Source organism: Halichoeres trimaculatus, unplaced genomic scaffold (assembly GCF_033239565.1).
Source record: "Halichoeres trimaculatus isolate MK-OKI-2021-1 unplaced genomic scaffold, fHalTri1.1 fHalTri1_scaffold_4, whole genome shotgun sequence".
Classification (NCBI taxonomy): domain Eukaryota; kingdom Metazoa; phylum Chordata; class Actinopteri; order Labriformes; family Labridae; genus Halichoeres; species Halichoeres trimaculatus.
Window position 1 is genome coordinate 9,605,918 of NW_027437182.1, and position 27,835 is coordinate 9,633,752.

The 27,835-nt window shown below is 39.4% G+C and overlaps 1 protein-coding gene across 5 annotated transcripts in view; it reads left to right on the forward strand.

Annotated features, from left to right (window-relative positions):
• LOC141789549 (discs large homolog 1-like protein) overlaps nucleotides 1–25,319 on the forward strand; it is a 134,519-nt gene extending 109,200 nt beyond the window's left edge. For 3 of the 5 annotated variants that reach the window (XM_074669018.1, XM_074669016.1, XM_074669017.1), the window contains 11 exons: nucleotides 2,809–2,923; nucleotides 12,818–13,000; nucleotides 16,197–16,260; nucleotides 17,375–17,390; nucleotides 18,611–18,652; nucleotides 19,037–19,087; nucleotides 19,357–19,458; nucleotides 20,197–20,369; nucleotides 20,458–20,567; nucleotides 20,660–20,751; nucleotides 21,377–25,312. In XM_074669018.1, coding sequence (XP_074525119.1) covers nucleotides 2,809–2,923; nucleotides 12,818–13,000; nucleotides 16,197–16,260; nucleotides 17,375–17,390; nucleotides 18,611–18,652; nucleotides 19,037–19,087; nucleotides 19,357–19,458; nucleotides 20,197–20,369; nucleotides 20,458–20,567; nucleotides 20,660–20,751; nucleotides 21,377–21,483 — 1,055 coding nt within the window. In that variant the 3' untranslated portion in view covers nucleotides 21,484–25,312. Of the gene's footprint in view, nucleotides 1–2,808; nucleotides 2,924–12,817; nucleotides 13,001–16,196; nucleotides 16,261–17,374; nucleotides 17,391–18,610; nucleotides 18,653–19,036; nucleotides 19,088–19,356; nucleotides 19,459–20,196; nucleotides 20,370–20,457; nucleotides 20,568–20,659; nucleotides 20,752–21,376 lie in introns of all 5 variants that reach the window. The other 2 variants (XM_074669014.1, XM_074669015.1) reach the window with 2 other exon arrangements.
• Nucleotides 25,320–27,835: the final 2,516 nt, after the last annotated feature.

Consider the following 27,835-nt stretch of genomic DNA (forward strand, 5'->3'; position numbering starts at 1 on the left):
TAAATCTTGTGATCAATATTCTCTTCTGGTTGATAACAGTCAGGTCAAAGGAGGCAAAGCAGCGACAAATCAGTGACATGACAACGATAATAGCAATAGCAAAGGCTGTAAGTTTGCAGCTCTCTTAAACACAATTATAAAAGTACAAAAATAATGGAAATGACATTTTTTACAAACTTAAAACATGAGAAAGATCAGCTTCAATGAGAGTGTAGCTAACCATTTAAGTCAAAGCCACCTCTTGACTGGTTTGCTGTATGTCTTTACATCAGCCTCAAGTTGATTGTTAGATCAAATGAATTCCTTTCCACACTCACAACAAACTACAAAAATATATACTTAAATAATTCTATACTTTAAAGTCATACATGATATGCTCCTGCATGCTAAATGCTTGCATGCCTTTTTGTACAGCATGTAAAGTACAATACAATATGATATGAAACAATAGATACAGTAAGATCTGATGCAATATAATAAATAACAATGATATGACACATTCAGCACAATATAGAAAAAGTAATGATACAACATGAAACAGTGACAAAACAATACAATACAGTGCAACATAAGCTACACAGTGCTGCAGTGGTTAGTGCTGTGGCCTCACAGTTCAGGCAAGATTGGCCTTCCTGTGTGGAGTTTGCATGAATTCCCTGCGCTTCCTCCCACTGTCCAAAAGCATGCTCATCAGGTTAATTGGTGATCTTAAACTGCCAGTAGGTGTGAGTGTGCGCATGAAAGGTTGTCTTTCTCTGTGTGTCAGCCCTGTGATTTACTGGCGACCACAGGTTGTACTCCGCCTCTCACCTGAAGACAGCTGGGTTAGGCTTCAGCCACCCAACCCTGAACTGGATAAGCGGTTGGAGATGAATGAATGACCTACCATGCAACATGTCATATGATACAAAATGATACAGTATATATAGTAAAACATGATTTAACACAACATGGTAAGATTTATTAAACTATGACACAATGCAAAAACAAAAGATACACTACAATGCAATGCATTACAATACAACACCATACAATATAAGATACAGTATGATACAATATGATACAATATGATGCATTATGATATAGATGGGATGAAAAGCAATATGATATGATACAATACTATGATATATTGAGATAGAATGAAATGATAAGATACGGTACAATATACAGTAAAATCAATACAATAAGACACATTACAATTACAATGCCATGTAACATTTTATGATATGATATGATACATCACAATGCAGTATATACTATGAGATACTATATAGTGCAGTTGCAACAATACAGTATGTTGCTTTGCGATGCGATGAGACAAGTAAATACAATAACATACACATCAACATAGAAGACAAAAAATTAAAATGAAAACTTTAAACAGACAGGCGAACAGAAAGCAGCTTAAAGTCCCTGCTACTTTTTTTCTCTCTTATTTCTGAATGGATGGTTTATGATTAATCCCAGCACAGTGTGTTAGTCTTACTCCAGAAAATGAGCATTTATGCTAACTGACTAATAACCGTGTTTAAATTCTGCACGGATGATGCCATGTCACACCACTGCTGAGCCGTCTGAGTGTCACAGTGTGAGCCCAGTGTGCATGCATAATGTGATGCCAGTGATCAGTGCAGATTTTCCAACTACAACAGGACGTGCAGGCAGCAGCAGACGCATGTGTCTAATGTGGTTTAAGAGTTGCACGCTGGCTCTCAGCCTGGTTCTAGACCTCTGGGTCTCTGCTCACCTCTCATGACTGCTCTGCAAATTCAGTTATGTCTGTTATTGTTCTCATTGATTTATACTTCTTCTGTTGGAAGATACAACTGTGAGCATGGACGTCTTCTTATTACACGAATGCCAACCTGTTCCATACATGTCATTTGAAAATACAGTATTTGTCCCTGTTGGATAACTGCAGATACCACATAGAAGTAAAAAAAAAAGCACAACACTGAGGAGAGAAAAACTGAAGGGAAAGGATGAATGAATAAAGAGTTTTTGTTTTCCCATGGACACTGCAGGATGAATTTATCTCAATAAATACATTCTAATGTTGCTCTCCATGAATAACAACGCACCCTGCCCAGAGAGATTTGTAAACACAGATTTTTAGCAGAATAAGTGACATGAATGAGTCAGAGCTGTGGAATCAAACCGGCTGTGCGTGTGTGTGAGTGTGAGTGTGTGTGTGTGTTTGACCTTGTAAATGTGTGTGTTTATGATGATATTGACATGGACCGGGTCTGATGTAACAGGAGTTAATATTTGGATCAAACAGACTATTTGATTATGGCTGTAGAGACAGCTCAATGCCTCCATCTGCATGTCCATTAGTGTCTGTCTGTAGCCCGTGTGTGTGTGTGTGCATGTGTGTTTTTAGTGAATAATGTATTTATATAAGAACAGGAAAACGAGAACAAACCTTCATGAGCAAAAAATAATCTTTGCAATCTTTTATTCTCAAACACATGTTGCACTTTTTGTTCCTCATCTATTTTGAAGAGATGTGGTTAACAGAGTGCAAAAACCTCCACCTCCATTAAAGCTGTGTTTGTTCATGCCTCTGCTCCTCTTTTTGATCTGTAATGCTGCTGAACCACTGAGCACGAATGATTGAAGCGTAAAAAATCACTGCCAGTCAGCTGCCACTAATGTGAAGTAACAGGTAGCTTCTAAAAGCAGCTAAAAATAGATCCTACATAGATATTTCAATAGTTATGCATTACTATTTTAAACCTGTCACCTGAAATGTACCGGCTCTAACAGTGTTTTTTATCCTTTCTGTGTGTTTTTGTGTGTGTGTAGAATACAGTCGTTTCGAGGCAAAGATCCATGACCTGAGGGAACAGATGATGACCAGCAGTGTCAGCTCCAGCTCCACGTCGCTTCGCTCCACACAGAAACGCACACTCTATGTCAGGTAACACACACACACAGTGTGACAGAGCAGACACACAGAGGTGACTGATTGTTGAGTGTCCTTCAGCGGGACACAACTATTATAGGGTCTTATCTCAGCTGTCGACTCTGCTTCTTGTGTGGGAGAAATGTTGAAAGAGAGGTTATCACATCAGGAATCACAATTAGATTCTCAGGGGGAAAAACTACCAAACACACAAACACAGCCGTTGCTGTCAACTATCTCCGTTACCTACGTGTGTGTGTGTGTGTGATAGCGTGTGTTCCTCTGCCCTTCCCTGTCCTGGTTGTTTAGACTTCTTTGAACCAACCCAACCATTCCAGGTGTGTTTCGCCCTCTACCTGCACACTCAGGAGCATTTCCTCTCATGGATTGTGGCATTTGAAGTATTGATTAAATGTTACGCCCCCCAGGCAGCAAATAAGTCACTTTAGAGCTCTTGTTGAATCAATACAGTGAAAACCCAAGACAGGGAGGGTGACTTTAATAATCCTGTTCATGATACAAATCTTCCATTTAGGCCTGAGGAACAAGAGGAAAGATAATCTACTCTAAGGATAGTGTGTTGCAGCCATAGTGAGTGAATTACCCTATACTGGCCTTCAACCCCTTTAATGATGTGTGCAACTAACAAAATCCATTCTCTTGGATTATAATACCATGAAAGACAGAAGGGATTCAGAGTTTGGCAGAAACTCAGACAAGGTTGTGCTGTTTACTTTTTCAATTTTCTTTTCTGTTTCATAATCACTTGGATTAATTATTTTTATTTAATAATAAGCCCCAAATGAGGACCTTTCAGAAGAAACCAGGGTCAGAGCTGCAGGCTACACATAATAACAACATTTTAGTAGCAATAACCATGTTGATTTGGTTGAAATTTTTAAATATGCACACAGAAAGTGTTAGAGAAAGAAGATAAGCTTCTGGGTCTTAAAAAGAATAATTATGCTTTTGAACAGATAATTAAAAGAATAAAGGAACATGGTTTGAATTAAAATGTACCCATTAACAATGCTTTATTTAATGTTAATCAGGGATCAACACGCATACACTAAATTATAATGAACCACATTCTTTTACAATTTGAAACCAACTGTAATCAGACTGTTGAAGTCAGATTTTTAACAGTGAAGTATATTATTGATATAGAATTTGGTTTTTAAGAAGCATTTCGATTCAGTTTTGTCATCTAGAAAATAGGCTACACCCCATACACGTGTTCAGTATACTATTCTATAAAGCAGGAATGTGTAATCTCTTGTGCTTCAGTATTTCTCCAGAAGATAGCTCAGAGAAGCCAACGGCTTTTAATTCCACCAGAGGCTGATCTCAGTCAATTGGCTTTTTGTATTAACTGCACTAAAGTCTTCCCAGAAAGATCTTAACAACTGTCACAGCAGCTAGCAGGATACAGAAAAACAGATGGTGCTAGAAAGAGCTACACAGCTGCACACACTTTGGACTTAGTTTAACACAGTGGAAGTCTTCATGCAGGAACACACTTTAAACCATATGAGAGCCTTTGGGGGAACTTCAGAACGATGCTGGTACCGTTTTGGTAAATGTTGAGGAAACTTCGGGAGTCCTGACCACTTGACGAAGAAGACTCAGGAGACTCAGATGGCTTAAGTTGAAATCGTTTATTTAGCTTGATCAAGGAGAAATGACTGGCAGTAGTCATGGGTGCCCAGTGTAATGCAGAATCAATTCTAACAGACCAGTTTGTGTGCTCAGTATTTATTTTTCCTGAGATTGCGATTGCTAAGCGTATCTATGAGCCAATGGGTTCAGCTTAGCTTGGGATCTCAGTGTGTGATACAGTGTTCAAGAAGACAGGAATGTGTGAATTGGATCCATCTCAGACTGGAGACACACTTTTCCTGTATACAGATAACTTTAAGGCCACATTAAATGAATACAGGTTTGTGACTTTTTTGACGCATATACAGGCAATTTACAGAATCAACTGGAAAAGCTCTCAGAGAGCGCAGACCTCTGTCAAACAAATTGTGGTTATGACACAACACTTAAGTCCTACTTTAATGTTATACTCCATTTCAGCAGACTGTCTGCTACAATTTGGTGTTAGTTGCAGGTTTTTACGATAATTTGTTCCCTAACAGTGTTGAAAATCATGATGTCCTAGTACACGCTTCATATTCTGGATCTTAGTATTCAGAATATTGCCAGGATCTGGATTGTACTTGTACATCTGTCAGAAATTATCCTGACCTTGTCTTGTATTGTTTTGCAAAGCTATCCGACCATTTATAGTGGAGTTATATGCCAATATGGTAAAAAAGGCTGTATGTCACAATGATAAAAAATGTAATAAAGTCTTGTAATCACTTCTTCCATATCCCATTTTGAACATTACCTGAAAATTTTATCCAGATCCATTGGTTACTTTTTGAGTTATGTTGTTCATAGACTGACAGACAAACTCCCCCAAAAACATAACCTTCGCGGAAGTAACTAAGGAGAGGAATAAAGCAATGTGAAAATTCAAGTGACCAGCAGTAAATACTTGGAATTTGCTAAATTTTCCTCTGAGTGAACCCTGATATCTGAAACTCACCTCTAGTATTAAAGCTGCAGTTTGTCTTTATAACTCAAAAGTTAGTATCATCAATGTCAAACTCAGAGGAAACTTTCTCTGACAAGCTCTAAGCATGAAATCAGCATCTGACCTGAGCTGAGTGCAAGTGGCCTGGAAGAAACCAGCAGCAGCAGCAGTCCGGTCAGAATAACCTTGAACTACACACTCACTCTGACACACTGACTCACACTCAGAACAGGGCGGGGGTCAGTGTTTGGAAGACGAGAGAGGGACAAACAGTCACATATGACCACATGGGAGCTGCTACTAGCCCTGTGAGGTTTTCAGCTCTTTGATAAAAGCAGACACCAACTCATGAACTCATGAACTCAGACCAGGCTTACATCCTTATATTAAGCAGGGTTTACTGTGCGTGTTCAGCATTTTAGCATGCTAATGTCATGAAGCACACTTTCCTGCCCGTGACTGCACAACTGTACATTTAATGAAAATTTATGAATCATGATGACACCCTGCCATGACATGTGGATCAATTTACATGCTGAATTTTTATGAGGACAGTCATGGAAATTTTCAGCCAGAATCCCTACAAGGTTATATAGGATAATGCTGTGGCCCCCGAATAGGCCATGTAATAAATCATTGTCATTAAGGCAGGTACAGTATCTGGGTACCAACCCTAATTGACCAATCAGCATCAAATATTACAAAGCTGGACTGGTAGTGGCAGCTGATTGGTCGAGATGTGGTTGCTGGTGCATGATGGATTGGGGGTGTCTGGGGCTCTCTGCTCCTCTGCACCCGCATACATGCACATCCAGTGTGTGTGTGTGTGTGTGTGTGTGTGTGTGTGTGTTGGAATGTAATGGAGATGACACACAATAACCTTTCCTCAGAGGAAATGTCACTGAAGCAAGGTGACACACACGAGTGTAGGACTTTGTGTGTGTGCGTTATTCATCTCTTTCTCCTCCTTTTCTCATTTTGCAACATTAATGTCCCATTTCAAACACACAAAGGCTTCATAAATGAGTGTTATAATTGCATATTAACCGCACTAAAGTCTTCCTGGAAAGGCTATAATCACATTGGAATTAAAACCGGTAAAGTCGATAAACTTGATTTCTTTTAATTGACTTTACCTAGCTTTGAAATTCAAGACTACAAAAGAGATTGTATCAACCATGAAACCAGCTCAAGTGAAGGATCAACCCTGCTGGTGTCCCTTTGAACTGCATTCATGATAGTGATGCTTGATAAGCGGGACCCAGGAGGCATGTTGAAACCAGATGTAAATAGCCCCTGAGACGTAGACTGTGCTCCTCAATGGTTGTATTTGAAGATCGTAAGCTGTCTCTTTGTCTTTTTTTACCTGGGCTTCACTTACATCCATTCATCTGTGTTTTTATTTCTATGTTTTTGGTGCCCTAGTTGTTATTATAAAGTCATTCACCTTCCCTCTCATGCCCTATGTTACTTTTGTGTTTCTTGTTTTATTTTATAGTTCTTGCCTCATGTGTGTCCGGTTGAGGTTTCCCTCCTCTTTGATTGCATCTTTTTACTGTCTCTTGTCACACCTGTGTCCTGTTGCCTGTTACCCTGTGTGTGTATCCAATCCCTGTGTGTGTATACAGTCCCTGTGTTTCCTCCTGTCCTCATCAGTTTGTCACGTCCAATCTGTTCATGTCATGAGCCTCGTGCTTCCTGGGAGATTTTTCCACTTGGCTCTGATTTCCAGTGTAAGGTTTCTTGGATTTTTATCTTTTTCTTTACTACGTTTTTAATTGTCTGCACTCCAGTCCTCCAATCTAAGTTATTCCTGTGTAGCAGATGTTGTGTTTCAGTGTTGGCATGCCTGTAATGCTTCTGCTTGTCAACATCCATGTTGGTCACTCTGTGCTCTGTGCCCTGGACAGTCATGTGACCAGACAATCATGCTGCACAAATTTTCAGTGCAGCTGATGGGCATAACAAAAACTGACTCCAAACAAAAGGAGAGGAGAGGCTGCAATGTTTTACATTCTCCCAATTTTGATTACATTTATTTTCCAAAATAATTGTATCTGCGTCAGTATCCTTGTGTCAGTAAACATTTTAACCATTTTTTTTTCAAATCTAGAGAGTCATTCTGGAGTTTTCCTTTCTCTTCTCTTCTGGACTTTATATTAAGTGTAGGATATTAAGTAGAAATATCTGCTCACATCTGTTTAAGCACTTGGATACTTTCACAGTAATGCAGCGAATAAACAAACAGGTGTCTTGTAAACCTCATAGAAATCATATCCTGGCGCACTCATGAAAACCAAATCTAACTTTAACAATAGATTTCTAACAAAACATGATGCATAGACTGGACTGTGAGGGCTGCATGAATACCAACCTTGTATTTCCCTGGGCTGTGTAAAATGATAGCATCTCTGCACTGGTGGAGAGATCTGTTTTCAAAGCATTTACAAAAGCCAGAGAATTGCTTTAGGACATTTGCTTCCTGAAACTCAATATTAGCGTTTTAAATTGCTTCAGTACTTTTGTGCACAAGCTGATTAAATATGGTGAAACCTTTGTTCTCAAACAAACCTACAGGGCTACTTGAGCAAATTAACACAGTAGATAAGAGAAAGTGTTTAAATTCCAATATAACACTAACTGTTTAGTATTAAACAGCACTACCATTGGAGCACATTCACCTCTGAGACAAAGTGTGCGTATGCAGTTATTCTATGGAGTACAGTAAAAAGCTGAACTGCAGTGTTGCACAATACGCTGCTGGCTATGCAAAAACAGCACCAACATAGAAAACACAGCTTAGACTTTCCTCAGTTCTCAGTGGGAAATGTCCACTGTGTTTATTTCACTCTGCAGTGATTTGCATGTGTTCCTTTACAAGAAATGTGAATTCACAGAGCTCCCCATAGGGGTTAAAACAGCTGTAATGTAATACGCACGCTGGAAATTGATTTGGAGTTACATTTACATTTGGCCTTGATTACACAAGAAGCAATCCATCAATGTAAGCGCCTGCTGGATACATTCCTTTGAGATGTGGAGAACATCTAAGATACTCATGCAATTATAATTCTTTAATTTGTTTGATATTTTTTTTGATTGACACAAGAAGAATCAATGTTAGAAAGAAAAGTGAGGCCATTAATAGACTGAGATCTGGCAGCTGCACTTTTCTGTCTTATGGTTTGTATTACCTTCCACTTGCTGTCTTTAACTACTCATTCATTATGTATATATATATTTTGGTTTCTGGTTATGTTTAGTGGTAAAATTTTACAGGTTATAACTCAGACAGGTTACAGCAAGTGAAAGGATCACTCTGCAGCTTTCACTCTGCTCCTTCACTCCGGTAATTAAATTTCAGGGGTTGCCACATGGGAGTTACTCTGACTGTTAAACTGGGAGCAGGTAATTGATTTAGAGTTACATTAACATGTGGCCTCGGTGATACTACACTCCATCCATCACTGTAGCCTAGAAGGTGTGAAGTCATCTGGGATGTGATAAAGTGGTTAACACCCATTCAATCTGCTGAACATGTAAAACAGGAAATGTGCCTACTAGAAAGTACACATGCAGCACATGTTGGTAAAAATTAGATCACAACAACACGTGAATAACAAATGAATATTAATTTGGCATCAAACAGAGCCATTGTTTCATAAAAATTACCCTAGATTTAAAAATAAACCCACCACAGTAAACTAAAGCTGTAGCTGTAACTTGTTTCTTATTACAGAAAGACTTCATTCATTCAAGCTCGATGCCCAAAATCATAGACGTTTGCATCAAAGTGACAAAAACTTTTAACAGAAAGGAGCCATCAGGCAGCCCTGATGGGAGGCAAAGTCTGTAAAAAAGCAGGATGATATTTTGATAAACCTGATAACAAACTATGCCAACTCATGAAGTAGATGTAACTTGAATGTAGCCGAGTAATTCATGTCAAATAGCTGTTCCCGGCATTTAGATGGGATAAAGTAAAAGGAAGAAAAGGAAAGCAATGTACTAAGTCTTAGTGAATCTCACTGTTATGGACCCCATGTGTTCTAGAGTTATACTTTGGGGACTTTTAGACCTTTAATAAAAATAGAATAGAATAGAATAGAATAGAATAGAATAGAATAGAATAGAATAGAATAGAATAGAATAGAACTTTATTGTCATTGTAATAAGTACAACGAAATTGAAGTCACAGCAGCAATCAAGAAAACAAAAGTAAGAAAGTGTATAGAAGTGCAAAAAGGTCCTTAAGAAAATAAATGATGACAGCTTGTCCATCATTCACCAGTTCAGCCAGCCTCCACCTCCACAGGGTCCAGGACTGAGCTTCTTCAGTCATGCTCCATCTCTGTCTCCTGTATCCTGTCTGCCCACAGCAGGTGAAGCTCTTCCAATGTGGTGTTGGTGTCTAATGTTAGCTCCATTAGCCATGTCTGTGAATAACATGATGCTATTCTGCCCTCTGGTATTCTTCTGGTGCTGGGTTAGCATTGCTAGCTTGTCCATCTTATTGGAGATAGATCTTACGTTCCCAATAACGACGGATGGACGGACAGGTCCATGTTGTCACTTCTTAGCTCACACCTGAGAACCAGCACGTCATCCTCACCTCCTTCTCCTCACCTTATGGGAAGACATCAAGCCTTACACCAGTCAGCATTGACATGCTACAGGTAGCTAAAAGGCTGAGTTTACATGTAAACAATGCAGCCATAGTTACATGTAGGATCTCCAGACAAATACAGGAGAAAAAGTAGTAAAAAAATCACTTAAGCCACAAAAAGTTTGGTGTCCATGACCAACAAATGACCAATACAAAGTAATGATCCACTCCAAATACAAAGATTACGAAAAAGAGACAAAAAAATTACAAGAAACGGACAAAGAAGAGAGAGCTGCCGCAAAAGGCAGCCATAGCCAACAGGGCGGCGCCTAGCTATACAAAGTGGATAGGGCAGAGGAAGAGGCCTCAGGCTGGAAGCTAACCTGGGCTGCCTGCTATATGGGCTTGTGACTTTACTGGTCCACAGGTTGCCACACAAATCAGCTTTGGGGGATAGACTAAAAGAGGCTTTTTAAGTAGACAGAAGTTGGCTTTCTTTGTCTACCGTTTGAATGAAAGTTTGAACTTAGCTGCACAAGTTTTCCTCTCTATTCAGATATATTTTTTCTTCATCCACAATCAATAATTCCTATTACTTATTTGTTTTGAGCTGAAATGTTTTTTGTCCTTTGATAGACTCAATGGGTCTCTGCAGGAACTTATACTTTGACTTTCTCAGTAAGTGTTTTTTTTTTTTTTTGTTAGAGTCCCACACCATGACTCTTGTTCTTCAGGTTTTAATTTAAGAGAAAACACAACACTGCAAACAAGTAGAGAGCATTTGTAAGAGGGCAACAAGAAGAAACAGTCCGTGACTGAAAGTTATGAATAAATCAGCAGCTCTTTTATTTAACAACGGCAGTATTCATCGACCTCATCCATCTTCATTTACACAATACCAAATCAAAACAAACTTTATCTCAAGATCCTGAACACAAAGAGCATGTCTATGCTGTACTCTCTCTTTTATTATTTAATAAGAGCCAACATTAAGATAAGATGAGATTCAATCTTATCTCGTCCTGATCCATCATGAGCGAAGCACTTTGCAGCATTTAGAGAGTTACAGTGTCAGGAAAACTTCCCTTTAACAGGCAGAAATCTCAAGCAGAGCCAGGCTCAGGTTGAGCAGTAATCTGCTGAGGCTGTGTTTAGTTTAGAAATAGGAAAAGAGGGATAAAAAGAAGAGAGAAGATACTATGTAAAGGTAAAGTCAAATGTACAATGTTGGCTTTCAGAATAGTTATTTAAGTCTAATCCTTGGATGTATTTTCCAGCTATATGAAAAACAGCTTTGTCATCAATGTCTGCTAACTTTGGACCACCTTGTGTCACACTTTCGACAAAGTTTTCCCTAAGTGCATGAATAAAGTCCTCTGGTGTTGGAAAGTGAGGTTGAAGCTGGTTGGAAAGGTCACTTATCACTACAGCGAAGCAGTTAACCCCGTTTGAACTGTTGACCTTCTCGTCATAAGATCACGTTACCATGAGACTTTTTCGTCAGTCCAATACCATTTCAGCAGCTAGCTGGGCACATAAAGTCTTGTGTGGAAGTCTTTTTGTATCATCTTTAAAGCATCATAAATAAAACATGAGGTGGTGTTTTTCTCAGACTTTCTGTGTCTACACCTCTGTCTGATTTTCTCCTTTTCTCTCCTGGTTCCTCCTGCGTCTGTGTTCTGTTTTATTGATGAAGGCAGCGAGGACTTTAGGGGATGTCGGTTATTTCAGCTCTAGTTCCCTTGCACACTACAGGCACACACACACACACACACACACACACACACACACACACACACACACACACACACACACACACACTGCTGGCCTACTTTCCTGGGTCTTTTCCCCGCGGACAGGTCTGTGGTCACAGAGACAGATCACCGCTGGGACACAGTGCACAAATACACATAAACAGAGTGACATGCACGCAGACAGATGTGTGCAGCACACACACACACACACACACACACACACACACACACACACACACACACACACACACAAACAACAGCAAACAAAAAGACACAGAGGCATGTACATACAGAGAAGGTCATGAATAAATAGTGTAGAAAAGCAATCCTCAGCTGCTTTGGGTGTTATTTACCACAGATATCTCTCTCCTTCTCTTTCTGTTTCCTCTTCTCTTCTTCTGTATTTCCTGTTTGATCTTCTTTTGTTTATTTTAAGTCTAAAATAAAGATGTCATGTTCTTGTTAAAAGTTGACAGAGAGGTAAAAGACATCCTGACTGAGTTTTCCTGCTGGGGAAAAAGTAGTTTTGGATTAAATTTATCGCAAGGTGGGTTTTGACACGCCAAGAATTTCCTTAATATTTTGATGGATGAAGGTCAGAGTGAGCATTTTCGGGTTAAGTTTGACCAAAGGAAAAAATCTATAAAAATCCTGATTCATGAATAAGTCATGGAAACATACACTTTAAGAAGAGAAGTTGACGTAACTGACCTAAAGTCACCCTTTGAGTTTTGGGAGCGTTGCTTTGAAGTTGTGCTGCCCTATCGTTGAGTGCAGAGAGTGCAGGTTGAGGGAACAGGCATTGCATAATACTTTCAGTTCACTTCTTTTGTAGGTAATTAATACAAACTACAACAGCCAAAAAGTGAAGTTTATGTCTGCTTTAACCTGCAAAAGCAAAACAGAGAGGGTTAAATACAGTTGTTTCAATGAGGTTAATATTTTGTGTTCCTGTCTTTCTGCAGAGCATTATTTGACTACGAGGGAAGTACGACGGATCTGACAGGGCCCAATCAGATCCTTTCATTTCACTTCGGGGACATCCTTCATGTGAGCAGTGCAGGCGAAGAAGAGTGGTGGCCCGCCCGTCACCTCAGCCCCCCGCCTCCAAACTGCCCCGAAGTCGGAGTCATCCCCAGCCGAAGGAGGTGAGAGCTTTCACAGCATCTTTACCTTTTTGTATTACTTCTCCCCGAGATCTCAACTTTCCTGCTTCCTCCATGGCCTACCTCTTCATTCCTTTAAACAAGCTCAAAGTAAACTCAGAGGAGAAGTATCCCCTCCTTCCACCTCCATTGGTTTCCCAGAGGAGCAGGTGATGGACAGATGTTGATAGGCCACTGAGGTGGGAGGAGAAGGCCATTTTTAGAACCAGTCTCGTTACCGTCAGTGACACCGGCAGAGGTGACAGGGAGGGAGAGATAGGAAGAGGGGGAAGGGAAAATGAAGGAGTGGTAAGGGAAGGATTGTCAAAATAAGAGTGAAAGAGGGATTATGGGTGTAAAGAGCTGGGTATTAATAGCCTGAGGTGTTGGAATAAAGGCTCGAGGAGAGAATCTTGAGTACGAAAGGCTCCTGTGTTTGGGGTAATAATGTACCACAGTAGAAGTGTAATAGAGCTTTTCTTATTAAAGCTCCTAAATGATGAAAAGAAAATATGTGTTAGATTTTTCTAAAGTTGTTAAAGGAGAATTGTGATCAAGTTGAAGTGTTAGATTAATGATTATTGGGTGTCAGGTGTAATGTTGGGTCTATAATGTGAAATTAAATCAGTGAAACCAGCCCTGCTCTCTTTTTCTATTCTTTTTCTCCCTTTTTCCATGTATCTCACTTTACTTGTAGTTCTCTTCATCTCTTCATCTATTCCTTCTCTCCACATCCACATCATCCTCTCTGCCACCTTTCCTATCATCCTTTCCTCTTTTCCACTCCTTTTCCTCCCAACTTTCTTTCATCAGTAACCTTTAGCTCCTTTTATCCTCTCTTTTCCTACTGTTCCATCTTTATTCACTCTCTCTCTCACTTTCTCCCCTCCTTAATTCCTCTTCTCTTCCATTTTTCTTACCTTATTTTGTTTCCCCAAAGATTCCTCTACTTTCCCTCCTCTCTCCCCACCTTCCTCCTTTTTTTTACTCCCCTGCATAAACTAATGCTGTCATCATGACATTTGAAGGGAGCGGCTGCAGAAACTCAGTTCAGACAGAAAAAAGAAAAAAACAAATCAAAGGTATTTGCTAATGCAGTGGTGCAAACCCTCTCATGTGAAGGCATTGTTGTGAGTTAAAGCCTTTCAGGGATTACCTCCAAAGAATAGCCCGCAGACTCAGATCTTCCCTCCAGTAATTCTGATCATTTCTGCCGTGGACTCAGATGTTGCTGATCTGCTTTCAGCGACCGTTGTTTGGCTGCCTGCAGATATCAGGAGACTAAAAGCTGCATAATATACGACTTTGTTTGAGAACACATTTGGCTTGTCACCCTAAATTATAGAATGAGTTTTCAATCGACAAAGAGGTCCCTTAACAGAGAGTCTTCTTCTTTGAGATGTATTGTTGAACAGATAAGCAGTGGGGGGAAAATCCACAACAGGAAGTGCTGATGAAGCTAAATTTAAACTCAGCTGACAAAACTAGCAGACCCTCTGTGGAGAGAGAGGCAGCTTAGGAAGGTCCCTAACTGAGTGAAATGACCTGGAACTAAGTGGCAGCCACAGTGAGAGCCGGGAGATTCTGTGAAATGCTACTGGAAGGTGCCTTAATGCCTCCTATCTTAGGTCCTTTATCAAAGAAAAAACACATTTCTAAAAGGAAGAGCAATAAAACATCCTTATCTAACAGAATTTAAAGGAAAAAACCTTATAAACATATTTCCAAAAGCATCAACTTCATATTGTCACCACAGATAGGCCGTACTCTTTGACAACCTTGCATTAATACGTTACTTGAGCTATATGAGGATGGATTCATGTAGATCACTTTGAGTGGACAGACAGGTGAGTGTAAACATTTGCAATGCTCCAAACATCTCCATCTCTCTGGTAAACTGTAGCCTTTTTTCTCTTTTTATATACAACATTTTTTTTCAGCGTATTCATGTAGTCTATACAAAACAACCCCAAAATCGTTATTCTTACGATCTTTTGAACACTGCATGTGTGAACACACAGCCAAAGTTTTCACCCATCATCAGCTTTTTTTTATCTGGCAGCTCTCCTTGAAAAAATTGTATCAGGTCAGGTTGAGCGAAACACAGCAGGAAAGATTTGGGAACATTCGTCACAGACAGTTGGGTGGGGGTGATGATGTTTCATTAACCAACAGAGCGACACATCTGAGGATGAGTAAAACATTTGAGGATGAAAAAGGGGAATCATTTTCAGAACAAGAACAGATTTGTCTGCACATCAGACTATTAACATGTAACATTAAACACTGCAATCAAAGCAAAGTCTCTGTTGCTTTGTCATGTTGTGAACATTACACTGCCTGTAGAGTGTTTTTATGTTAAGTCTCTCTTAAGACTCATTTATCCCCCCCTTAACCCTTTATTATCTGACTAGTAAAACGTCAGGCTATGAAGCAAACATCAACTGCTGAATGTTTCGTGGGCAGGGCTCCTGACTACTTTCAGGCATTCCAGCTGTCAGGAGGTTTAAGATTTTACAGCAAACAAAATTCTGTGAACTGTTGCTCCTGTTCATAAATTCCATATCAGCATATGTTTGAATATCTTCCGTTGAAATTACGCTACATAACCAAATAAAAAAAAACTTCTGAGTTACTTCCAGCCAAAACACCCCGAACTGTCAAAGAGACGATTCCTCAGCTTGTTGTCAAACTTTACAGTTCTGACTGAAGAAACTTAAAAAAGGGAAAATTGTTTCAGCATGAAAACTTTGGTTGCAAGCAAATAGATGACTTTCCATAAAAAAGCAGCAGAAAGAAATTCTCATTGGAAGATATTTTAGCTGTTCTTCTATGTGTTCTTTCTGCTGTGACACGTGTGTTCAGGTACAATAAAAAAAGGGTTTGCAGCTGCAGAACTTTTTAAACTGCAGCTGAAATAAAGCACAGTGAATACTCAACCAATCAGAAGTGTCCAGAGCTGTGAGCACACTGAGTTCTTCACCAGGTTTCCAACCTTTGAGGAGAGTTTGTGCATTAAAAATGCAGCATTTGTGATTTCTTTGCTGTGAAGTAAAAAATATTTATATTTCTGGAATTGTTCTCAAGATTAATTCTTCTGAATGTCTGTGTAATATTACTTCTGTTGTTGTGTTGATCTCTCTTTTTATGTCAGAATTTTTCTTTAATATCTTCCACTTCTTGTCTTTGAATCTCACAGGGCAGAGAAGAAGGAGAGGTCAAGGTTAAAGACGGTCAGAGTGTCAAGGGCTCAGGACAGATCTGTGAGTAACACCATGTTTGAAGGGGCTAATTAGCCTTTAGCTCAGGCTGTGTCACTCTGTAACACACGGGCAACAGAGCACTGGACTTCCAGCTGTGCTAAATATAAATGGCTACTACTTACAAACTGGCAGTGTTTACTAATTGTCATGGTAGCCTACAGATACGCGGAGCACCAGGCTGATATATAGCTGGCTGCTACAACTTTTGCTCGATGTCACGTTTCAAACCGTAGCGTGATGTAACTGTTTTGTTGTATCCAGTAAAAAGTTGTCTTGAACAAAGAAAATTTGTTATGATTAGATCTCCATTTAACTCCACAACAAACACACACCTCGCTAAAAGTAATTTACGACAGTGTGCGGAGACTCCAGACCAGAAGGGGGCGAGAGAGTGCAATCAAAACAAATTCTCCTAATAGCATCTTTAAGAAAGCTCCAAACGTTTCAAAGACCATAAACGTAAAAACCCAGAGCTCATTTTTGAAAAACACTCCCACTGGACTCTCGACTTGAATATGTGACTCATTCTTCTTTTCGATAATATTAAGACCAGAGGGACTAAAAAGTATATCAAACCTTGTTTCAAGGTAAATTGTTGGCAGTTAACTTCTAATCAGTCTTATCAAACACCCAAGGAAGTTGCCTCCCTCCACTTTGATATTTGTGCTTCAGAGAGCGTCAGACAGTTCACAGGAGGAGCGAGGAAATGACTTTTATTCACACCTACACAGAGCCATGAAGAGAGCTGACACACGATTCTAAAACAAGCGTCTGATATCACTGTCTCATCAGCACGCTCTCTGTTTTCCTCACACTCTGTGAATCAGCAAGTCTGTAATCAGCAGCTCTGCGTGGTGAGGAGCTGATAATTAAAAATGATCACACACAGGCACAGAAACACACACACACACACACACACTGTTTTCCTTGGCTCCCTTTAGTTTTTAAAGCAGAGATGTAAATCAGTCTGTGTCTCAAACTTTGTGTGAGTGTGAAGAATAGACTCAGGAGCTTTGTAACAGGATGCTGCAGATAGAAGTCAAGATACTGTCAGGATTCTCACTCTCATCTCATTTTAATAACATCTCCTCTCCTTCTCTCATCCTCTCTGCAGGATCAGGATGATAAAGGTAGGTGTTCTCCCCATCAGTGACACCTAGTGGTCAGTTTGTGTAACTTCACTACCACTTCACAAGCCTTAGCTTTCTCCAATATCCTTTAATCCACAAAGTCATCTGATCTCTGTCCTGTTCATGCTGTAAAATTAATGCAGTCAAAGTCACCGTGAGTTTTCTGCTGCCCATGAAAAACACTGAAATTCAGAGTGATGACTTTTTATGACCTGCAAAAGCAAACAGGACCATCAGAGACAAAATCAGCAATTTCTGTATGACAGTTTTTAATCCCTGTACCCAATGCAAGGGAGCAGTTTTAGCCCAGAGGCTGTATGACAAGAATGTTAATCTATGATTTTAGTATATGCAGATACGCTACAATTAGAAATAGTCTTTTTAAAATGAGATAAGCTATCAAAGGTGTTTCTTAAGGTATGTAAAAAACAATAGCTGCCTTTATGTGAAGTAAAAAGCATCAAAGTGCTCATTTTTATTGATTTTTAATCTACTCCATAACAACCTTTAACAGTTAGGAACTTAAAGCAGCTGAAATACAAAACATCTGGAAAAACTGCAGTTACCACAGGGGTCAGGTAGAAACTGAAACTCCAACTAGAGGCATCAAATAAACTAAAGTTTGGTACATCAGCACTGGGAGATGATTTGAAAAAAATGTCAGAGGAGTTGCTGTAAACTACTAATAAACCCACAAAACATCCACAGGCAGCTGTATATGCAAAAAAAAAAGACTTATGATAAAGAAAGGGATGTATAAACAATCGCCTCTCTAAAATCTGAGTGCGATGCATGACTGACACACTGATGACAGTCAGGGGCTGCAACATTTGCAACTGAAGACTGTTTTTGTATTTATTGCAGCCTGTGGACTTTTTGCAACAGTCTTTATGGAAACTATGAGTTCAGCCTCTTGTTTGAGTTAGTGAAGTCACTCGATCCAGAGATAACGGCTGAATCTGCTCATTTTTTAAGCCTCAGGTTTCGCTTCCACACCAAGCTCTGCATGTTTAGAAATGTACACTGTGCGATGAGACAGGTCTCCACAGTCCTTCTCACCTAAACAGGATGATTAAATTACTGTTTGTCTTCTGTTTTTGTGACTTTAAGTTTTAATGTGTAGAAAGAATGCAGGTGTGTGTGTTTGTCTATATCAGTGTTTGTTCGTGTGTGTGTGTGTGTTTGTGTGTTGCTGACTCTGACCTGTCTTGTCCTGCCAGAGCTGGTAACCTCTGGCACCAGCGATAGTGAGAGTAGTTCCTGTAAGTCTAGACCCTCCCTCCTCTCCCCCCTCTCTCTGTCTCTGTCTCTGCCTCTCTGTCACTCTCTTTCTCCCTTTTATTGCTTGTTTTTTTTTTGTGTATTGTGTTATCAAACCACAGCCACTGTTTGTCACTGCTGGTTTGTGTGTGTTTCTCCTTGTGTGTGCTTGTTGTTCACTGTGCTTATTGTGCTTTTATTTTATCTGTTGTGCATGTGAATGTTTCTTTGTGTATGATTTGGAGTGTGTGTGTTTAAAAGTTGCCTTTCTCTCCCTGTTGAAGAAGTTTAGTTCCAAAGTAGGAAAGGTTGAGGATGTGCTTTGGTTTTAATGCTCCCATCCTGTGTTTCACTGAACTGTTGATCATTTCTGTTTGTCCAATCAGCCGGTCAGGAGGAGATCTTTCTCACCTACCAACCTGTCATGCAACAGGAAGGTTAGTGCTAAACCAGCATTGTTTACATTTTGTTTTCAAAGTGTTTTCTTATGTTTTTTAAGTTGTGGTAACTGACGTCGAAAACTCTTCATGTTTATATGCAAATTGACCTTAGTTTCTTTACGTTTAATGCACAAATGAGGCAAATGTATAAGTGAGAGCAAGACTAGGTTTACTTTTATCTCTGTTTTAGTCTCCACCTTGAATTAAATTGTTCTTGGTAGAGAAAAACTGTTACGATTGCAGCCTCTGCCTTTGTCCTTCTGCAGTTAATTACACGCGGCCAGTCATTGTGCTTGGACCAATGAAAGATCGGATCAATGATGACCTCATCTCTGAGTTCCCTGACAAATTTGGCTCCTGTGTCCCACGTGAGTTTCTCAACCTTGAAATCAAATCCAGCCATCATTTCAGGAAGACTTTTTACAACTCATGAGCTTCAAATTCAAGTCTTAATTTCTTAATTTTTTTTTTTTTTTGCACGATATAAAAGCTATGGTTGATTTCATTTGGATTCTAGCCAAACAACAAGAGTTTGAAGAGTTGAGCTGCTTTGTGGCAGCTTTCAAATGAAAACTTAAAAATAGGGAAGGAGAAAAACAGTGAAAGTAGAGTACCAAATTATGAGTTGTAAGAAACGTTAAACTCATTTTCACTCAGGTATTTAAGTCCTGCAAACATTTTTTAATGTTTGTTAGGGTTGTGTGTTACCATTTTAGCCAAAATAAATGATCAGGAGGTTAGCAAAAAGCATCAACGTTTCATTCAATCAGAACATCTGTAATATTAAAATCACTAGTTTCTAACTGAGGATAAAACTGTTGATTTTTATTACAGATACATATAATTTCTTTATTTATTTATTCATTTAATTTAGTTGTTTATTGATTTTTCTTGGGGAAAGCTTGTAGCATTAACTTAATATCAAAATATTTACAGCCATGTTGTTTTTTTACACCTCTCACTTATTCCAGCACGTATAACATGTTACATCTATATGGTTATATAATATTGATATAATGCCATAGTATTAGATATTTCAAAAGTTAAATGCAGCGTTTAAGTCTAGCTATTCATTTCCTGATCTGAGTAAAATCTATGTTGTGCAGACACAACACGGCCGCGGCGAGACTATGAGGTGGACGGCAGAGATTATCACTTCATGTCCTCCAGAGAGCTCATGGAGCGAGAGATCCAGGAACACAAGTTCATCGAGGCAGGGCAGTACAACAACCACCTGTATGGAACCAGCATACAGTCTGTGAGAGAAGTCGCTGACAAGGTGAGTTTGACTAACAAGAGAGTCTAAGGAGACAGGAAATTAAGGACAGAGGAAACAGGAAACAACTTAATGTCTGTCCATGTCGCAGGGCAAACACTGCATACTGGACGTATCAGGGAACGCCATAAAGCGTCTGCAGATTGCTGGCCTCCATCCCATCGCTATCTTCATTAGACCCCGCAACATAGACAATATCCTGTGAGTACCTTTAATGTTAAGTTAAAAGCCGTGTTGACCTCCTCAATGAGGTTTAAAATGTTTTCTGACATCGAAACTATTTGTTCCTCCAGAGAGATGAACAAACGCTTCACTGAGGAGCAGGCGAGGAAGACCTTCGACAGAGCCGTCAAACTGGAGCAGGAGTTCACAGAGTTCTTCACAGGTGAGTGAAACAACAGGAACGCATCCAAAAAAAGTCACACACACTGACAGGGGCGAGAGCAGGATTGGGGATGTTTTTCAGCTTGTGAGTGTGTGATTATAATCTGATTTTAAATCTTGTTGTAAGAGAATATTTATATGAAAAAAACAAACAAGTTCTGAGGAGTGTGTTTGTATTTGTGTCAATTCCTAGAAGAGTACCAAAAAAGAAACTTGGCCAAATGTTGTTAAAAATAACAAGTAAGGAAAGCTCATCTGGGATTATCTGTTCTTGTAAAGTTCCCAGTGTGATCGGTTATATTGTTGATAGCACAGCTTTTTTAATGGGTGGGAAAAAGTCTTACTTCAGCATCCCTCTTGAGCAGGTCAGTCGTAAGACACACAGAAGGTGGTGTATTAAGTTTTCACAAGTCAGAAGCTATGTCAAGTCCACACTCAGCTGTTTGGGCTTGTTTCCCAGGAAAAAAAAACAAAAACAAACACACAATAGGAACTCTAAAGATTTCCTCTGCATTCGTGGATATTTGAATTGGAATTTATTTTTGCACACTCTGTGGTTTAAATGTATTGCATTAAAGTTGTGAAATTATAACTCTCTTTTCTCTTCTCCCTTTGTCTGTCCGTAGCTGTAGTTCACGGCGCGTCTCTAGAGGAGGTGTATTCACAGGTGAAGCAGATCATTGAAGAGCAGTCCGGTCCTTACATCTGGGTTCCCACCAAGGAGCGTCTCTGAATAAACACAACACGATCACACACATCACTCTGTAACACGTCCTTCTTCTTGAATTTTCTATTATCAGCCTGCTTCCTCTCTTCTCTCTATCTCCGTCTTTTACACACATCACTGCAGTATACACACACACACACGCACACACACATACACACACTCATACATTTACACAAGCACATAAAGTATGATGAGGCTGGGACTATCTGGGACTGCCACTTCCTGAAGTAGGAGGGGCTTAAGTCTGTCCAGCAGCCTATTGGTGGATCTTCCTACAGCTGGGTTCCTTAATGTTTAAGGAGGTGGTTCAAATCAAGGCGACATGTACCATTATCTGATTTGATTTCATTATTGTTCTTCTTATTGTTGTTGTCGTTGTTGTTTTCATATTAACGAAGGGTAATGCATTCATGTATGGGTTTGTAATGATAATATTGTCACCAAGAGGCAGACTTTTGCACGCTGTAGCTTTAAGAGCATGTTTTTGGGACAAAACCTTGATCTCCCACCCGTCTGTCCATCTTTCCTCATGACATCGCTCCTGTTTGGAGTTTCTGCTCCTCCTTTGTTCTTCTCCGTTCGTCTCTTTGCTCATACCCCTTCACCCTCTCACTTCTCCACATCAGTCAGACCACTGACCTTAAAATTGGAGGTGAAAAATTGATTGTGAGCCCCAGCCAACAGCCAAAATAGAACTACTAAAGTGTTTAGAGATGTAGCAAGAAAACAGTTCAACAGTGCTTGTTGTTTTTTTTCTCTAACAAGCAGAAATACTCACTGAAATACAGTGAGAAAAAAAATATTTAAATTAAATATTTAGTGTATTTAAGACATCCAGAGATTAAAAAAAGAAAAAAATATGATGGCCTGGTTTAAGTTTTAGAGTTCAAATTAAACTCTTGACCTGTGTTTATCAAACCTGGACTTGGCTTTGTTTAAATCACTCTCAGGTTTAATTTGGGCATATCTTTGTGAACTTAAGAAAAATATTCCTGACTATCATAAACATCTCTGCTGTTTCCTCATGTATGCAAATAAAGCAGACATATTTACAACAACACCTGGCACCTCCAGGTTATCTCCTGTGAATATGACTAATTATTTACCAAGTGTTTCTTAAACATATTTAAAGTAGATAAAAAAGTTACAAAGATGTTCAAGTTTGATCAAAACCATTTTTTAATCCCTGGCTCTAAACAAGTTGGGCTTATTAATATGAGCTCCTATAGGATGTCTTGGGTTTTGAAGCCAGCCTCAAGTGAACAGCAGTTTGTTTCACTTCTATTTTCATCAAGAAAGGTTGTTACTTGATGAAAGCACTGAGGAACTAATTCTGTTGTTCCTCACAGGAATCTCACAAAAGAATAGACAGGAAAAAAAAACTTTTAAACTCATAACTAAACTAAATTTCGAATGTTCACATTTTGCTTAATTTTCTTTTTAGATTCTTGTTTCAACTTTGGTATATCTAGAAATACATGTGAACTATTGTATATGTATATACATTTTAAATACGTAAATGTGGATATGTAAAAACCGAACTTGGACACTAACAATGAACTACTTTTGAAGTATATAACGCTGTAGGAATAAAAGTGTATGTTAGACAAAGTAAAGCTAATCTGGTAAAGATAAGAGGTATGTGTGACACTCTGTTCTCATAGATTGCGCATAGAAAGGCAGATTTAAAGTGAAGGAAAATACTTTTAACTTATTCAATCAAAAGAGCTGAGAATTACTTTTAGCTTTGCTTGCTACTGTTTTGTGCAATACTGCAAAAACGTGTAAATCTAGTGAATTTTATCTTGAATTGTCCTATGAACAGGTTTTATAACTCAGGCAGGTGGACGGAAAAATTCAAGACCTACGCCTCGTTTGATGAATACAGGCCAAGACCCTCAGATTGAAACAACCAAAGTCTGTAGAACCCCAAAATCTCCACCACCACCTCTTCCTCCTCTCTGCCTTCATCTCTCTCATCCTCTTGTTCTCCACGTTCACAGTGTGACATGAGTTGAGCACTCCAGCATTAATCAGTGTATCATCTTCATCTTCATCAATCGTCAAGATCATAATCATCAGCATCTTCTTTGTAGCTTCCCGTCTTACTGTAGTTGCACTAACGAGGGCTGCTTTCTAAAATGCATCTTAGCATGATGAGTCTGACACGACCCTGGCGGTTTCTGATGTTTGGATTTGTGACACGTTCACTTTTCCTTCAGACGTCGAGGGACGAGGGTTACACACAAGTTTGAAAGAGCTGAAGATACTGATACTTTACAGAAAAGGGAAAATGTGTTGCAGGAATCTTTATTTGCTGTATGTCATGCTTTTGTTGCGTAGTTGAAGACATCAGATGAACACTCGGTTTATGCTACTTTCAGGGCTAACACGCTAATGGGCAACATTAGCTCTCTGCATTAGCGACATTTTTTGAATGCTGCATTTATAAATTTGAGCCTCAAGTATGCATGAATACCACCTGAAACTAGCTCCATCTGTGACCTCTGGGCTTTGAACCTCACTCCATAATGCTGGCACCCAACAGACAGACAATGACAGACAAAAAAATAAAATAACTTTTTCATTGGCTGTGCTAGCTGCTGCTGCCACCTGTAAAATAAAATGAAAGGTATTTTCACCATTAATCTTAAAATTAGATTCTTTTATCACTGTTTTTGCATTTATAAAAAAAGACACCTGTTCTTAAAAATGTCTCCTGCTTTATACATCTGCTGAATCTTGCAGTCTTTCTGAAGCCTTTGCTGTTAAAATCCGACTCTGAAGAGAAGCTAACTTACAGCAAAATAACAGAGCCTGTCACAGTTAATTTTTTTTTGCACCTAGCTTTAATTTTTTTTTTTTTTGCTGCTGTCAGCATTTGCCTAGATATGCACTATGACTGTTTTATTGTCCTGCTGCTTTTATTGGGCTGGCTTTTAGAAGTCATTGTTTGTCTGATGCATGAGCACACAGACACCCACGGGCAGCTTCATCCACAGCTTGGCGTTGGTTTCACATTGTGCCGCTTATCCTCAGATTTGGCAAGTGATCAGCAGTGAATGTAACTTTTATCTGTTTACAAAAAAATTGAAGGAATAAGAGATTAAAAGGATTGTTGAGCATCAGGCATGAATTTGAAGAAAAAATCAAGAAAATATGTTTGAAAGGCAAACCACTGGCTAGGAAAGACTGAAGAGCGATCCTCTGAAGCTTGTACTTTCTCTGCCCTAATGCAGCTCTCCTGAGCCAGACTTTACCCTTTAGGAGCTGAGCTCAAAAACAGAGAGGTCACACATGGAGCTAACCTGAAACATGACGATAAACTCTGTTGTCAAGCGTAACATTTGTAATATCAAGATGCTTTTGGTAACACAGCCCCTGTACGGACCTTGTCAGCCACACACTTCTCTCATCTCCACTCTCAACCCCCCAAGGCGACTTCTCCAAGCTGACTGGAGACCAGAGCCCTATGGAGACACGGTTCTGTCAAGAGTGTAGCTCCTCAATCCAAATAATAAACCACTTTGACTACATGTGTTTGAAAGCTTCGATATTCCCTCACAGATTCTTCAGCTGCGTTATTTCTTTCCACTTGTAATCCTCTATAAATCAAGTAAACCGGTGTCGTCTTCAGTTGACAGAACTGGACTCTCTGTACGTCTCTGGCTGTGTGTCTAAGCCGGGGGACCATGCCACTGTCTGTTAGAGTAAAGCACCGATGCAAAGAATCTATAACAGAGATGGATCTATATCTAACATATTATAATATTTATCCCTGCTCTAACTGCCTATTTTGGTACAAAAAAATAAAAGTCTTTATTGAGATTTACTGAGCCGCCTTGAATTGATGTATTTTGTCTTTGAAACTGATGAATGAGAATGAGTGACTTTGAATGACCATACTTTAGTGGTAGTCCGTTGTCTCTCAATTCCAGGGTCAAAAATCAGTTTTCCACATGTTTGAATGACCCAATGCTTCTATATATTGTGACTGACACATGAGAGTTGCAAGTTTCTGACCTGCAGTTCAGTTTCTATGATCCTTACAAACCTTTAAGTGTTCTTCAGTCTACCTTTAACCTTAAAGAATAGAAACCACCTGACCACACATATACAGTCAGTCTTACTTCATCAAAATTTTCCCGGTCCAAAGTTATCTCTGTTCTCAGGGTCATCTGGTCTCTGAGTTCATGTACATGTAATCGGTAATCAAAGATACATTTCCTGTTGTAAACTAGATTTGACATTGTTCCCTGGATGTGAAGGGGGAAAAGTGACTGCACAGCCCTTAAAAATTGTTATCCTTGAACACTCTATAAAAAGCTTTTATTGGATTCACACGAAGCATGCTGTACGTGAGCTTCGTGGTGCAAGGACATTGAGGAACGTGCAAGACAGTAAATTCTCCAGTTTTTCTCTTTATATGCAAAAAAACAAGCATGAAAGTTTCGAAAGCAAGTTTAGAAAGAGCTTAATGTGACAGCAGACTTTCAGGTCAGCTGATGTGAGGTGATGACTCCTCTGTAAATAGCACTTTCCTGACGCATCACTTTGGCTCTCACCTCCACCGTGTCAGCCTCACTTTGTCACAGTGTGTCTGGTTGTGAATGTTGCAGCTGCAGAAACACATTCTGACTCATAAAACAGCAACATCAACTTCTGCAGTCATATTTATGGCCTTAAAATCCCTGTTCTGTTCATAAATCTGAGAAATTCAACTAATGTTTGCTTATGAAACTGTGTTCAACTTTCAAGCCAAATTTCTAAACAAGTGTCAGCAGCACTTACATTGGCTAAATGTTTTCCTGTTTAAGACTTTATCAGCCTTATCAATCATGCTTCCCTTTCATAGTCTAAGAACAGGATCAATCACAGAATTTTATGATTAAGCTTCCTGTGTTTCCCCAGATGTCTGCAGAAATATTATACCATCATAATCAAACATCATATCCTGCCATCTCCAGAAATGCTGCACAGTCTGCAGAAACAACAACAACCTGTTAAAGGTGACTTCAGTGTATCGTAAAACACTAATGTAATCAGACACAGGAGGAGGGATGCCAAAGCTTTATACTGTGGACTTGTACTGTTTGATGAGCACAGAACAGCAAGGCCAACCACACCCCTTTTTAAGCAATCAACCCATGGAAACGGACTTTTTCCATACAAGGAAAAGAAAGCATCATGACTTAAGGAAACAAACAAAGTGCAGGACCCAATCCCAAACTAACAAATTTAGTGACAAAAAAACAACCAAAAAAAATCCCAAGAAACAAAAATCTGTGAACGCTTACTGTAGGAAAGATCTGAAGCACAAGGAGACCAAGGCATGGGGATTTGAAGTTCTGAACTGACACAGATAGGAGGAAACCTATAGATTATGCACACACACAGGGTATACAGGACAACACAGGGTGATACAGGTAAAACGGATGGGTACACCTGAAGCAAGCACATGAGCATAGGGTAAAACTCAACAAGAAACAGAGGAGTTAGAACTTCAGAAAAAACACAAAAACAGAAAACACAAGTGAAAACACACAAGACATCAATCACAGAGAACAAGACATCAAGATATAAACTGACACAAAGAAATCCACAAAATGCAGGTACAAACACAAGGAACTCACAACAAAAAGGCATGACAGAATGTTGTACTATCTTTGATCGAGACTGTTTATACGATTTTTTTTTTCCATTTAGGGCCTGTGTCCAGCCACTGCATTTGGAGTCAATGGAGACAGGCCCTTAATCAGTAGACAAATCAAAACTTGTTACTTGAAGCCTTTTATTTGTGAAAAGTAAAATATAAATTACCTACTGCCGTCTAAGAGATGAAATAGATATAAAAGAAACATTTTTTTCCTCTTTCTAATAAAAACATTTTAAAAATTAATAAAAGATGGCACCATTTTAGAGCATAATTACCTAAATGTTTGTATTTTGGCTTACTAGGACAAAATATGGACACAACATGCCAGTTAGCTGCTTATTTCCAAATCCACAGCATGGGGGAATGCACCAACACAACACTCCTTGCAGTGGAGTAACTTCTAAATCCAGCGTTTCTTATTACATGTTTATTTTAAAGCATAAGAGCAAATTTAACAGCAAAGCAGTGAAACATCTTTCTTGTGCCTGAAGCTCCTCTTAAAGGGTCAAAGCAGTGAGTCAGTGAACAAGCTCTACGTTAGCCTGAATCCCTCATTTCTGTTCACCCTACAGTGGAAAAGCACCACCAGAGTCGAGGAGAGGGAGGCAGAGGTGGGGCTCTCTGGCTGTAAAAGACTTCTCTGTCCGCTCTGTGGCCTTCTGCCAGGAAGCAGTGGCAGAGACGTGTCACACCAGGTAACTA